This window comes from Delphinus delphis, chromosome 16 (assembly GCF_949987515.2).
Source record: "Delphinus delphis chromosome 16, mDelDel1.2, whole genome shotgun sequence".
Taxonomy (NCBI): Eukaryota; Metazoa; Chordata; class Mammalia; order Artiodactyla; family Delphinidae; genus Delphinus; species Delphinus delphis.
The window spans coordinates 26,771,147-26,784,281 of NC_082698.1; the positions used below are offsets into that span (position 1 = coordinate 26,771,147).

The 13,135-nt window shown below is 55.1% G+C and overlaps 1 protein-coding gene across 2 annotated transcripts; it reads left to right on the plus strand.

Annotated features, from left to right (window-relative positions):
- Window positions 1–4: 4 nt before the first annotated feature.
- On the plus strand, window positions 5–8,233 carry POLL (DNA polymerase lambda). 2 transcript variants are annotated; one of them, XM_060034216.1, is made up of 9 exons: window positions 5–47; window positions 876–1,016; window positions 1,754–2,048; window positions 2,210–2,372; window positions 2,731–3,048; window positions 3,796–3,969; window positions 4,532–4,660; window positions 6,751–6,919; window positions 7,368–8,233. In XM_060034216.1, the coding sequence occupies exons 2-9, from the start codon at window positions 902–904 to the stop codon at window positions 7,730–7,732; spliced, it is 1,728 nt and encodes a 575-aa protein (XP_059890199.1). In that variant the 5' UTR covers window positions 5–47; window positions 876–901; the 3' UTR covers window positions 7,733–8,233. The 2 variants fall into 2 exon arrangements, with proteins under 2 accessions (XP_059890199.1, XP_059890200.1); XM_060034217.1 differs by lacking the exon at window positions 7,368–8,233 and adding an exon at window positions 7,198–7,310.
- The last annotated feature ends 4,902 nt before the right edge of the window (window positions 8,234–13,135 follow it).

Here is a 13,135-nt window from a genome sequence, read left to right on the forward strand (position 1 = left end):
ACCCCGCAACCCCTCACGCCCTTCGTCTGCTCTCATTGGCTGCTCTGGTAAGTAATTTACTCCTGCCCACACCTGGTGACCCGTCCGGCCTGAAGTTGACCCCATCCGGCAACTAACCTGGGGAGTGGGGAGGAGCCTTCAGGGCAGGATCCAGACAGTCCATCCTTCGCCTGGCCCCCAGCTGGGGGAGTCCCGGGCGCGCGCCAGCTGCGTTCGCGGCGGGTGCCTCACACCTGCCAGCGTCTTCTTCACCCCCAGCTGTGAGGCCGAGACTCCCCCAATCCGGGAAGGCGCCCCACACCTGCTGCAGCCGTGCATTTCCCTGCAGCTGCGGGCCTGCGCTCCCCCCGTGCTGAGAGATCCGAGACCAGGGCAGGTGCAGGGCGTTCCCCCACCCCGCCTCCTTATCTCCACCTACCATCTGCGGGTGTGTGATGGGGGTAGAGAAAGATTATATACAGGTCCCCCCGAGTCCCCACTCATTTTGGGAGCCCAAGTCCTTCCTAAAGATGGAGCTCCATTCCTAGCCTGGCATCTCGTTTTGGTAAAGCCTTTTGGAAGTGGGATGCAGCAGGAGCAGACACTGCACACTTAATCTTCAGAGCAACTCCCTGAGGAATGATATCGTTTGGTACCCATCAAAAGTTCCCCCAGTAGTTCCACTCTTCCCCTTATTTTCCCCAGTACTCTGAAAGTGGTGAGTATAGAGCTAGGCTAAACCACCCAAGTTCAGTTGGGTTTTGGGAGACTCCTGGGAACTTGGCTACTGTCCCCAAGGCCTGGTCAGTAGAGACCCCACCTTCATAGTCAAAGGGGTTGGGGGGCCTCAGTTCTGGGTTTCCACATGACAGCTGCCCTGATCAACCCTCCAACAGAAAGGCCAGGCTCCAGCCATACCTCAATGGACTCCAGGGGCATCTTGAAGGCATTTCCCAAGCGGAAGAAAATTCATACCAATCCATCATCAAAAGCACTTGCAAAGATTCCCAAGAGGGAAGACGGAGAAGAAGCAGGAGGTGAGTGGACCCAGCCTCAGAACCCTCATGTGTTTGAGCCTGAGGCTTCTTACTTCGTTCATGCCCAGAATCAGATATTGCAGTTGACTCTGTCCGCCCAGAGCCTGCAGGTTTGTTTTTACCTGCCTTGTCCTAGGCTTGGTCCCCAGTCTTTGACAGGCAACTTGCTGTTTTATCTTCTACCCCACCCTGAGACCTCCATAAATCAGAAAATACTCCCTGGTCCCTAAGGAAATGACTGGCAGAATCATTTGCTCTCTAGGAGGTTGCCTGCTGCTGCGGGGAGGGGATCCTTCTTAGGTCCCCAGACTTACAAGTTATTTTGCAGCCAAATTGACAAATAGATGGCAAAAGCTTACATGGTGGGCTGGGTTGGGGGAGGGGAATCTATTAGACTGTGAGGCTTATAATGGCAAAACATGTGCTTTGTGCCTGATACATAATAAGTGTCTACTAATATGTGTTGAAAGAATAAATGATCAAATGAAGTGATTTACAGGGTAACTACAAGGTGCCAGACACTGTTCTAGGTTATATCAGGGAATAGGACGTATCAGAATCCTTGCCCCTTACATCAAGTGATGGCCCATAGGAAATTAACTGTATGCCTGTGATGGAATCCCCAGAAGGCAGGCTGTCTGGGTGGAGGAAAACATTTGGGGGGAGGGGACTGTGAAGGGTTCATTGGGATCATGTCTGAAAGTATGACAGTAGGTATCTGGATGTCCCCTCCACAGAGTGGCTGAGCTCCGTGCGGGCGCATGTTGTACCCACTGGCATTGGGCGAGCCCGGGCAGAACTCTTTGAGAAGCAGATTGTCCAGCATGGTGGCCATATATGCCCTGCCCACGCCCCAGGGGTCACTCACATTGTGGTGGATGAAGGCATGGACTGTGAGCGAGCCCTCCGCCTCCTTAGACTGCCCTGGCTGCCCCCAGGTGCTCAGCTGGTGAAGTCAGCCTGGCTGAGCTCGTGCCTACAGGAGAGAAGACTCGTGGACACAGCAGGATTCAGCATCTTCATCCCCAAGAGGTAGGCTGGTCCTAGTCTTTCCTCAGATGTTTTCTTGAGCTATTAAACTCTCATCGTCTTAATTGGACACATTAAAAAACCATGATTTCAGAGTAGAGAAGGATTGGGAACAGAGATAGCGTGAGACTTTGGTGTCTTAACCTCCCATCACCATCCTGCAGGTACCTGGATCAAGCACAGCTCAGCAAAGCAGACCAAGACTCTTCGACTCCTCCTGGAGCTAGTGAGGCTCAGCTCAGGACAGCCCTCTCTCCTTCCCCTCCTCGCACCAGACCTGTATCTCCTTCCTGGAGGGCAGAGGAAGCCGCAAGCCTCCAAGCACAGGTGAGGAGCCTCCCAGGCCCCACAGCTGTCTTCTCCTGGGAACTAGATCACAGAAACAGGGAGAGCCTGATGGTTGTTTAGAATGTCCCAGGCCCCTGAGAGAGGAGGGCTCTCTTTACTGTGAAGCCATTTAACTCTTCTCAACAGTCATCACTCCTGCATTTGCCCAGGCCATATCCACCACATATCACTGGGGATCCCAGGGCTGGGCCCTAAGGGGAGCGACATGGAACCCAAATCTGCTGCAGAAGACCTAGCGTCCTTCTTGGGTCTGACTAGGAAACTCAGCCCCCACCTCTGAGGAGCCCTCCTCATGGGGGGCATGAACTTATTGTCTCTTCTCCTTCTCTATGTCAAGCCCGGCTCTGGTGGTGAAACCAGTGATGGGGAAGAGACCCAGGTTGGCGCAGCTGATCTGGAAGCCCTGATCAGCGGCCGCTACCCAACCCCCCTTGAGGGAGATGGTGAGCCTAGCCCAGCCCCTGAGGGCCTGGATAAGTGGGTCTGTGCACAGCCTTCGAGCCAGAAGGCGACCAACTACAACCGCCACATCACAGAGAAGCTGGAAGTGCTGGCCAAAGCCTACAGTGTTCAGGGGGACAAGTGGAGAGCCCTGGGCTATGCCAAGGCCATTAATGCCCTCAAGAGCTTCCACAAGCCTGTCACCTCCTACCAGGTACCTGGGGGTCAGGGGAGGGTATGTGGGGGGCTGGGGGGGTCTTTTCTTTGCTGGCCAGAGGTCGGTGGAAGCACCAGTCACAAGTGGGGATCAGGTGGAGTGATTAAGATTCTCTGATGTCTGGGACTTGCACAAAAGAAAAAAAATGGGGAGATTAATGAAAGCGGCTTGTCAAAATCTTGATAATTATAAAAGCTGGGTGATGGGTACTTGGGGTCCAGTATACTGTTCTCTCTCCTTAGGAATTTTTTCCATAATAAAAAGTTTTTTAAAAGTTCAGGCTCTGAAGGTCAACAGACCAGAGTTTGAATTCTGGTTCCCATCATTCACTAACTGTAACTTGCCTAAAGTAAGTTACTTAAACCCTCTGAGCATCAGTTTCCTCAAAAGTAAAAAGGGACTAAGAATAGTAACAGACACAGTATTCCCATGAGGACTTAATGAGATGACCCCTGTAATGCAGGACCTGATACAGGGTAAAGCCTCATAAATATTAGCTCCACTATTATGATGGCAGTGGTGACTAGTATCGTCATTATTGCCTTTCCTCTGCTTCCTGTGCTGACCTCCATCCCTCTGGGAACCAGCAGATAAGTTTCCCAGCCCATTCCATCCAAACTTCTTATCTTCAACTCTGCCCGAGCTTTATACAGCTATCATTTGCCCACCGGCCATACTGGCTTTTACTCAGACATCTGCTAAAGGAGTCAGTTTCCTTCCTGCCTCTGCCTGCCCTTCCTCTAGGAGGCCTTCAGTATCTCCGGAATTGGAAAGCGGATGGCTGAAAAGATCGTAGAGATCCTGGAGAGCGGGCATCTGCGGAAGCTGGACCACATCAGTGAAAGCGTGCCTGTCTTAGAGCTCTTCTCTAACATCTGGGGAGCTGGAACCAAGACTGCCCAGATGTGGTACCATCAGGTCACACCCTGTCCCAGCCCCCACTTCAGTTTTACTGTATCTTAGAGCTCCTGTCCCACAGTCCTGTTACGCTGTGCTTTGATGAGAATGAACCCAGACTATAGAGAGACCACTTCTCAAAGGGACCAGGGCCCATGCAGATCCCTCTCTTGGCTCTCAGAACTGCCCTGTTGCTTGGTATCGTTGAGGCTTAATCTGTGGTGTAGGCAGAGACAAGATCTGTCCCCTAGACCAGCAGGGGCCTTCCTGAGGAGACCAGGCCTCTGGGCTGAGTATCCAGAACAGTGGTTCCCAAACCCAGCAATGCCCAGAATCACCCCCAGATCGATGGAGTCATGAACCAGTGTTTTAGGATTATGGCAGGGCTGGACTGAGGTGTGTCTTCCATGCCCCCTGCCTTTCCCAAGTCCCACTGATTACAGACCCAACCGCTCCTGGGGTTGGTCCTGCCTCAGGCTTTCCTTGGAGTCTGGGGGTGATGGAAGCCTTGTGTGTGTGCTTATTCACTGCCTCTTCATTGGTCCTGGATCCTCATAGCCTTCCCATCTGGCTATTTTCTCAGGGTTTCCGGAACCTAGAAGACATCCGAAACCAGGCCTCTCTGACTACCCAGCAGGCCATTGGCCTGAAGCATTACGATGACTTCCTGGATCGCATGCCCAGGGAGGAGGCTGCAGAGATTGAGCAGACAGTAAGCAGGTGTCCCAGACCAGTAAGGAGAGCCAGGTCCTACTACAACGTCAGGGCCTGGCTCAAAGCCAAGAACTCCGGATCCCTCAGCAGGGGAGCCCAGCAGGCAGAGGAAGCTATGGGGGGCCAGAGGTTGGGACTAGTGGGGAAAGAGCAATTGGCTTAGGTAGGAAAGGGCTGCAACATTAGCTCTCTGCAGTAGGGTTCTCAGTATCGGGCAGAGTTAGCACTGGTTTAGGTGCTAGAATGGTGTTAGGACTGGGTTAATGTTAGGGCTAGATTAGAGATGGATTACGGTCAGAACTACTCAAGGATATTGGGATTTGAACTGGGCTATGTTAGGGTGATCAGGGCAGAGGTTCTTAACATTTTTTGATTCACAAACTTCTTTGAGAACCTAATGAAAACCATGGACTCTTTCTCTCCACAATTTTTTTAAATGTACAAAATTTTATATCTCCAGAAGTACACACCTTCTGCAGGTCACCCAAGGCTGGTTCAGGGTTTGGGTTAGGGTTGGTGTAGAAGCACAGTGCCAATAGGACTAGGTTTGGGGTTAGAGGAAAGCTAGATCAAGAGCTGAGTTAAGGTTAGGCCTGAATTAGGAGTAGGGTTTTCTTAGTGTTGGATGCTTTTAGTTAAAATTTGTGATTGTCCTGGAAATAAGGTTCAGCCAAGATTAGTGTTTGGTGTAGAGCTGGGTTAGGGATTCAGTTCATATAAAACCTAAATTAGAGGGAGACTAGGGTACATTTGTTCAGTTGGCATTAGGGGTAGGGGCTGATTTGCTCCTACTTTGGTCTATGATTCTGATAGAGTAGGACTCCCTGGAGACTCTGGCCCAGCTTAGTTGAAATCAGCCTCCAGCTCTACTCCCAGCCACAGGACTCTGAGGCTAGTGTGGGAGGGACAGCCAAGCCCCTTTGTCCACCCATCACCAGGCCTTGGTGCTAGTGATGACCTGTCACTCAGCCACGGTATCTGGGCATAGAGAATGCCCCAGCGAGCCTCCAGCCCTGACCCACTGGAACAGAAGTGGCTCCCCACCTGGCCCACTCTCCCCATTTAAGGTCTCCAGCCTTAGGAGGTTTTGATGGGATTACTCATCCTAGGCCTCCTCCATCCTCTTGGGAGGCTCAAGAAGGGAATTGAGGGGATTAGCAGAGCCTGCCTGTCAGGAGAATTGAGGTATCCAGGGCCCCAGAAATCTCAGTGTCCCGGGGAGGAAGTGGGCGTGTGTGTGTGTGTGTGTGTGTGTGTGTGTGTGTGTGTGTGTGTGAGAGAGAGAGAGAGAGAGAGAGAGAGAGAGAGAAAGAGAGAGAGAGAGATCCGCATATGAAAGACCTCAGTGTTTCTGGGGTGGAGGCTAATGGCCCTATCCCCCCTCAGTGAGGGATGATCCTTCAGCTGACAGTTCCCTCTGTCTCAGCTCCCTCCCCACCGAGCCCCATTCCTCCAAGTAAGGATGTGGGCATTGGCTCAGAAGTGCTTCCCTTTTGCTTTCCCTCCTTTCCTTTGTTACACGTGCAGCTGTATTTCTAGGCTCCATCTCCCCCGAGGCCTGGGCCTGGGGCACCCTGCCAGCCACCTGTCAGGCCTCAAGCCCCAACTCACACACTCTGCCTTTAGCTCCAAATCCAAAGACACCTGGGGCTGTGGAGACCTGGCTGAGGGCTTCTCGGCACCCAGCCCTTTGTCCTCAGTGGAGTTTCACAGACCTGGGTGCATGGGTTGGGACAGAAGCCCAGAGAAGATATGTCTCTCTGCTCTTGAAGAGCGGTGCCTTCCCTCAGAATCCGAGCACATCTTCTCATCTTCTCATCTCTCTCCTCAGGCCACCCCCGGTGATGTGAGCACGTTTTCTTCTCTTCTGTCCTAGCCGAGGTGGAGAACTGCCACTCTCCAGGGTGGAGCTCTGCCTCTGTTCCTTGGGGCTCTCTCCCTCAGGCTGGATCATGCATCCAGGGATTGGCCTGGGGCATGAGGGGGCATGTGGGCTCCTGAGTCAAGGAAGGCCCTTGCGCTGCTGCGATGAATTCCTGGCAGGGCTTGAGGCCCACAGGCCTCACCTCCCTCGCTGTCCCTTCTCAGGTCCGGGAAGCAGCTCAGGCCTTCAACCCTGGGCTGTTGTGCATGGCATGTGGTTCATACCGACGGGGGAAGGCAACCTGCGGTGACGTGGATGTGCTGGTCACCCACCCGGACGGCCGGTCTCACCAGGGCATCTTCAGCCGCCTACTGGACAGCCTCCGGCAGCGAGGTATAAGCCCCACCCCTGGGTGAGCCGGGGGGCAGGGGAGGAGTGGCCCCCAGGAGGGAGAACCTCAGAGTGGCAATCTCTAGGCAGGAAGCAGGGGAAGGCTGCTTCATGAAAATTCCACCTCTCTCCTGTGGCCAGAGCCACTTCAGGGAAGAGATGAATCAGCTTCCCCTACCTCCCAAGAGGTGCTCAGTAATAGCTGCAGTTTGAGTGCCTCCTCTGATCGTTCTGTGCCCCTGTGGGGGACTTGGAGAAGAATTACTATGCATGTTTTACAGAAAAGGACACAGACCTGGAGAGGGCAAGGTCGCCCAGCAAATAAGTAGATGAGCTGGGAATAGAGGACCCAAGGATAATCAGGAGAAGCCTGGGAGGTTAGGCGGCCCAGGGCTGGGCAGCCCAAGGCCTGGCTCCCTGCCCTCCCAACAGCCCTCCTGTATTGGGCCAGGGTTCCTGACGGATGACTTGGTGAGCCAGGAGGAGAACGGCCAGCAACAGAAGTACTTGGGTGTATGCCAGCTCCCAGGACCAGGGCGGCGGCACCGACGACTGGACATCATTGTGGTTCCCTACAGCGAGTTTGCCTGTGCCCTGCTCTATTTCACTGGCTCTGCCCACTTCAACCGCTCCATGCGGGCTCTGGCCAAGACCAAGGGCATGAGCTTGTCGGAGCATGCGCTCAGCACAGCTGTGGTCCGGGACACCCAAGGCCTCAAGGTGGGGCTTGGCCAAGTACTGCCCACCCCCACTGAGAAGGATGTCTTCAGGCTCTTAGGCCTGCCCTACCGAGAACCAGCTGAGCGCGACTGGTGACCCACGACTGGGGGAGGGGGTGCCAAGCTGGACCAGCTGCCCCTCCTGGCCATTCCTCCAGCCTCAGCTGGCTGAACCTCACTCTTTCAACCACCAGCTCCTCTGGGCCTGATGGAAAAGGCCAGCCTGGCTCCCAGGGCTACCCAGCCCTCTCCCTGACAGGAACAGGGTGCTGCCCCTTCTACTCACCATTGCCCCTGGGAGAGCTTTGCACATGGTCCCCTGCCCCATTTTAAGCAGGAACTGGTGCCTGGTTTGAGGCCAGCTTCCTGTGCTGAAGGCCCAGGCATCCCCCTTCTCTACCCCAAGGAGAGTCTACCATGGGATGGGGGCTGCAGGGGAGAGGCGCACAGCTGAGGCCCAACATCACCCAAGACCCTTCAGAGCAGGAGAATGAGCCACTCCACGTGTGCTCCCTCCGCCCACCTCACTTCCTGTGCAGCTGGCAGTGTAGGGAAGGGGCACCCCAGGCGAGATGAGGATAGCATTGGAACCAGTAAAGTGCACTTGACATTCAACCTGCCTGGTGTGTCTGTGAGCTGCTGCAGCCTCTGCCTGCCTTTCTTCTCCCGGGCGGGGACAGAGATAGGAGGTGAATGGGAACCCAGAGAGGCCAGTTAACTGTTCTCCAAATAGGCCGGGCCTGAGTCAGCTCCTGAACAACTCAGAAGGGGGCAGGGGTGGACATTAAAAGGGAGAATTCATGGAGTCGGGAATTAGGAGCGCCTGTCTACCCATCAGCATATCCTGTGGACCCTGCCCTAGAACAGGTTATCTGAGGACATGAACAAAGGTGGCAAGGCTCATTAGGAAGAAATAAATGGTGACCTGTGTGCCACTGACAGGGCTGAGGCAGTCAGGGACGGCTGCCTGGAGGAGGCGAGGGGCAGCCTGGCAGGAAATAGCCTATTTGAGAGGGGTAAGCAGCTCTGTTTGGGGACAACTAAGGAACCTGCTTTAGAGGGGATGCTACGTGCTGGGTGTCGGGAGAAGGCCAGGCTGGTAGAGGACTGAAAGTCAAGCTGAGGGGCTTAGTTTGATAGAGCAGCTAGGAGGGTCCAGCTAGTGGCATCAGGATGGTTTCGTAGACTGGACCTTGCAGGACAGGAAACATTTGGTAAGGGGAGAGGGGCACTGGGAAGGTTTGGGCATACCAAGTACAATATAAAGAATATCGGGCTCAGAGGCAGGAGAAGGTGGCTGCGTTGGAGGAGCACCAAGGAGCCCGGGCTGCAGAGTTGGGCTCCACCTGAGTGTGCTGGCAGTGAGGCAGGGAGGGGGCGGGTGCCGAGTCCTGCATCTGTTGGTAACTTGCAGAGTCCCAGAGCTGGCCTTTGTTGGCCTGGTCTCAGGAGATCCCAGCAACCTTAGAATGGGCCCCTCAACTCTAGTTCAGAACCTTGAAGTCCAAGCCGTGGGGCCTTGCCTGCATGGGTCATGCCAGGGAAGGAATCAAAAGCCATGGGAGTCTGGAGGGCCCCTTTCACAGCTCAGTACCAGAGAAGCCACATCAAAGGGCCAGAAGCTTTCGTGAGGGGCGAGCCTCTCCTCGGAGCTTCTACTCCCAGGGAGGTGTGGCTGCCCCGGGCCTGGACTGGAAAAGAGGAGCTGGGACATCTCTGGGCCCCCCAGGTGTTAGGGCTGCTTTCAGTTCCCCTTAGGAGCTCTGCTAGTCTACTCAACTGGGCCCTCCATGCCCGCCACCATCCCCAGTAAGGGGTGGAGTTGACAGAAGCCCAAAGCCTGGGGTGTCCGTGTCCAAACGTTGCTGCTCCTCTCTTTTCGCTTCCCACTTGAATGCCCCAGCCTGCTCAGCAGCCTCTCCAGACCCAGAGGAGCAAGGCCTCCAGGGCTAGGAGAAGAGGGAACCAGTGGGTCACAGGATAAGTTGGCCAATTAACCCCTTCCTACACACAGGAAGTCTTCAGAACCATAGGGAGGGATAATGCTGACTTCTGGATCTGGTACCAGGGGCCTGGCCCCCTTTCCTGCCATCTCTTGTGGGAAGGAGGGAAAGGACCCCCCAACCCCCCCCCCAGGAGACTCAGAATTCTGGAGACCACCTTCAAACTGTACAAATTCCTGGTCCCACATCCTGGTAAGGGCAACAGGAAATCATGGGTTAAAAAGGAGTGCCCACACCCTCCAGAGAGACCCATCCTGCGGGTGGTGTCCTCTGGGCTGCTCAGTGTGGCACAGGAGCCCAGGAGAAGAGCTAATGGAGGATTCTGTGTCTTGAGAAGGCTGCCCAGTTTGGCAGAGGGGGCGATCCTCTGAGTCCAAACTAAGCAAAGGGTGTGTTGGGGGGTTCCCCAGCCACTTGAGCGCTGAGCCTGGTTCCTGGGTGGACTTTCAACCCAGTGCCCCATCCTGCTAAAAGGGAGACTGAATTTTGGAGCCCTGGTGGGAATCGGCATCCTATCTAGCAACTGAGCACCCCAAAACTACCACCCACTCACCACCTGGCCCTAACAAAGAGGAAGGGCCCCACAGGCCTACTTCCTGCCCCTAGCTCAGCTCATCGTCACTCTCTCCCTGAGCCACAGTGGTCTCTGGCCAGACCACAGGTATGGTGGGCAGGGTAACGGTCTCCCAAAGATGTCCACAGCCTAATCCCTGGAACCTGTGAATATGTTGCCCTACTTGGTAAGAAAAGGACATTGCAGATGCGATTAAAGTTAAGGATTTTGAGATGAGGAGATTAGCCAGTGGGCCCAATCTAATCATGAGTCCTTAAAAGTGGAGAACTTTTCCTGGCTACAATCAGAGAGAGAGGTGACAAAGGAAGGAAGGTTAGAGAGATGTGATGTTTCTGCCTTTGAAGACAGAGAAACGGGACTACCAGCCAAGGAATGTGGGCAACCTCTAGAAACCGGAAGAGGCAAGGAAACAGATTCTACTCTAGAGCCTCTGTAACAGAACACAGTCCTGCCAACACCTCAGTTTTATTCCAGGGAGACCTGTGTCAGACTTCTAAACAGTAGAACTGTTTAGTAATAACTGCGTTGTTTTAAGCCACTAAGTGTATGGAAATTTGTTACTGCAGCGATAGAGGACCAATAGACAGGGCATGTCTTGTTCTTTCCCTGTACAAAGTGAGCAGAGGGATGGTGGGTGTGAGCAGGCCCTGCTGCGAGGTGGAGGGTGTCCCCGGAAGTGCAGTGGGGTGTGGGGAAAGGGAGGGGCCTCCTTACATGGCTGCAGTAGGGGAGGGGCAGGTGGTAGGCAAAGCTGGGAGCCCAGTCCTCATGGACTGGCTGCCCCGTGCTCAGTCGGAGCCTCCCAGTTTCCCCCTGCACTTTGTGCCTCAGGTACAATCCTCTCCAGGCTGCTCAGCCCCAGCCCTGCCAACCCGGGAGCCTCATCTTTTCCCAGGGCCTGGATTGATAACATTGGCCCAAGACTTGCACTGAAAGGGGAACGAGACCAGGCCAAAGTCTCCTCCTGGCTTCTGGCTGCTCCTGGGGGAGCAGGTGTGGGCACAGGGCCAGGGTTTCCCAGGCCTGGAGTGGGCCCTACAAGGTGGACAGGTCCAGCCATGTCCTGCCCTCCAGGACCCAAGGGCTGGGAATGGGAAACCCAGGCCCTTTGTCCTGCTTCTCCACAAGGGGGTTATGAGTTCCTGTCCCTTTAAACAGAATGGGATGCTTCTTGCCAGGACTAGGAATGACAGCTTGGAGAAGACATCATTTCCTCTCTTCACTTCCCCAACAGGAGAGACCCCCTTTCTAGGCCCTCCTCACCATCCCAGAGATCAACCTCACGTGGCAGCTACAGCTGTTCGGGCACTTGCTGCTACCCATACTCTGCAGACACCAGCTGCACCAGGCCTAGAACGGGCTCAGCCCCCAGACCTTTAGTCCTCTGTCGACTCTGCCCTTCAGTCTGGACACCAGCCAGATAGTTTTCCAGAACGCCTGAGCCACTGGGCAGCCCTGCTTCTGAGCTCTGGAACAGGGGGACCCTCAGGGCTGAAGTCCCCAAACTGGCCTGAGACTCTGGGCCAGGCCTCATCCCCATAGTCTGAACCAGGGGCTCTGCAAGCCTTGGTCCCCCACACTGGAGGTCAGTGCAGAAGCTGAGCCCTAGCGAAAGACCAAGAGGGAACAATACTGAAAAATGTCCCAGAGGTGAGGAGAGGACCCAGCGGTGGAGGGACTGTGGACAGGGCTCTGAGGATGCCATGGGAGGGCAGTACGGGCACCAGGCAGTGGGCCACTGCTCAGAACCGCTGTCTGACCCTTCGCTCTGCTGGACCCGGGCCTGACGCTGATGGAGCAGGCCCATGGCCCCAGACATTATGTTCCTCCTGCAGCGAGACTCCCTTAGCCCTGCTGTCCTCACCCACCAGGCTCCGGTTCCCTCAGCTCAGCTGCCACCGTGCCTGTGTCTGACTGCGTGGGCATTTGCCTGTGGGCCTAAAGTACATCCCTGGCCCTGTGTTTGTGTGCTGCGGGTTCATGATTTTGCATCTGCACACGTGTGTGGACAACCTGGGTGTGTGTCAGTGTGTCTGCCAATCTAGACCTCGGTGTGCATGCCCCAGGGTCATCAAGGGCTCAGGCAGGGCCTGGAAGGGGAGTCCTTGGAGTCCCCTGTGGTGCTGGGCAGGGACTGCAGAAGGTGGTAGAGGCCCAATGGGCTGCGGACTCTGAGTCCTCGTGTCCTGGAGGCGGCCGCAGGGCCAGCCGCCTGCGTCAGCCTTGAGCGGCCATCAATAGCGCGCGGTTAATTAATTTGATGGGAACAGCAGGGACCGCCGTTTGCATTTAGTGAAGTTCCAGGAACTTCCAACCTCATCTTCATAATTGGCCTCATAAATTGTAAGAAGGAGAGAGATCAGCAAAGCGGGAGGGAGGAGGGGCCGCCCGTCCATCCTTATTTAATTTTATTGCTGAAATTCATCTTTTTAGCCTCCTCCGGAATCTGCTCTCCCTGCCGGATTTGCCTAATCATGATAAATTAATATTCATTTCCCCGCCTCTTACCCAGTTCCCGCGCTTGGATGGAGTTGGGGAGGGTCTCCTTCCAGCCCCTCTGCCAGGCCTTGGTGGAAGCCTGGCGGGTGGTGACCCCTGCAGGGGAGCTTGCCTGCAGAACGGAAAGTAGAGCCTGGGAGGGCTGAGGGGAGCCTGGAAGAGAGGCTGTGTTACTGTGGGGGGAGCCGGGGGCAGGGGAATGTGGAGTGATTGATTGGGACTCCCAGATGAGAGACGCCTGAGATCCTTGGCCCCTCCCTGGGCAGGAACAGCCCAGAGGGTCCGGGATGCTAGTATCAACTACCCCTGTCCAGCTAGGCCTGGGTGGAAGGGGCAGGAAGAGGCCGAGAAGGCCCTTTTGGGTACCCAGAGGCTGAGACTGGGGTCAGACAGGATGGATTTGGGAGGTGGATTTTGAAGGTCG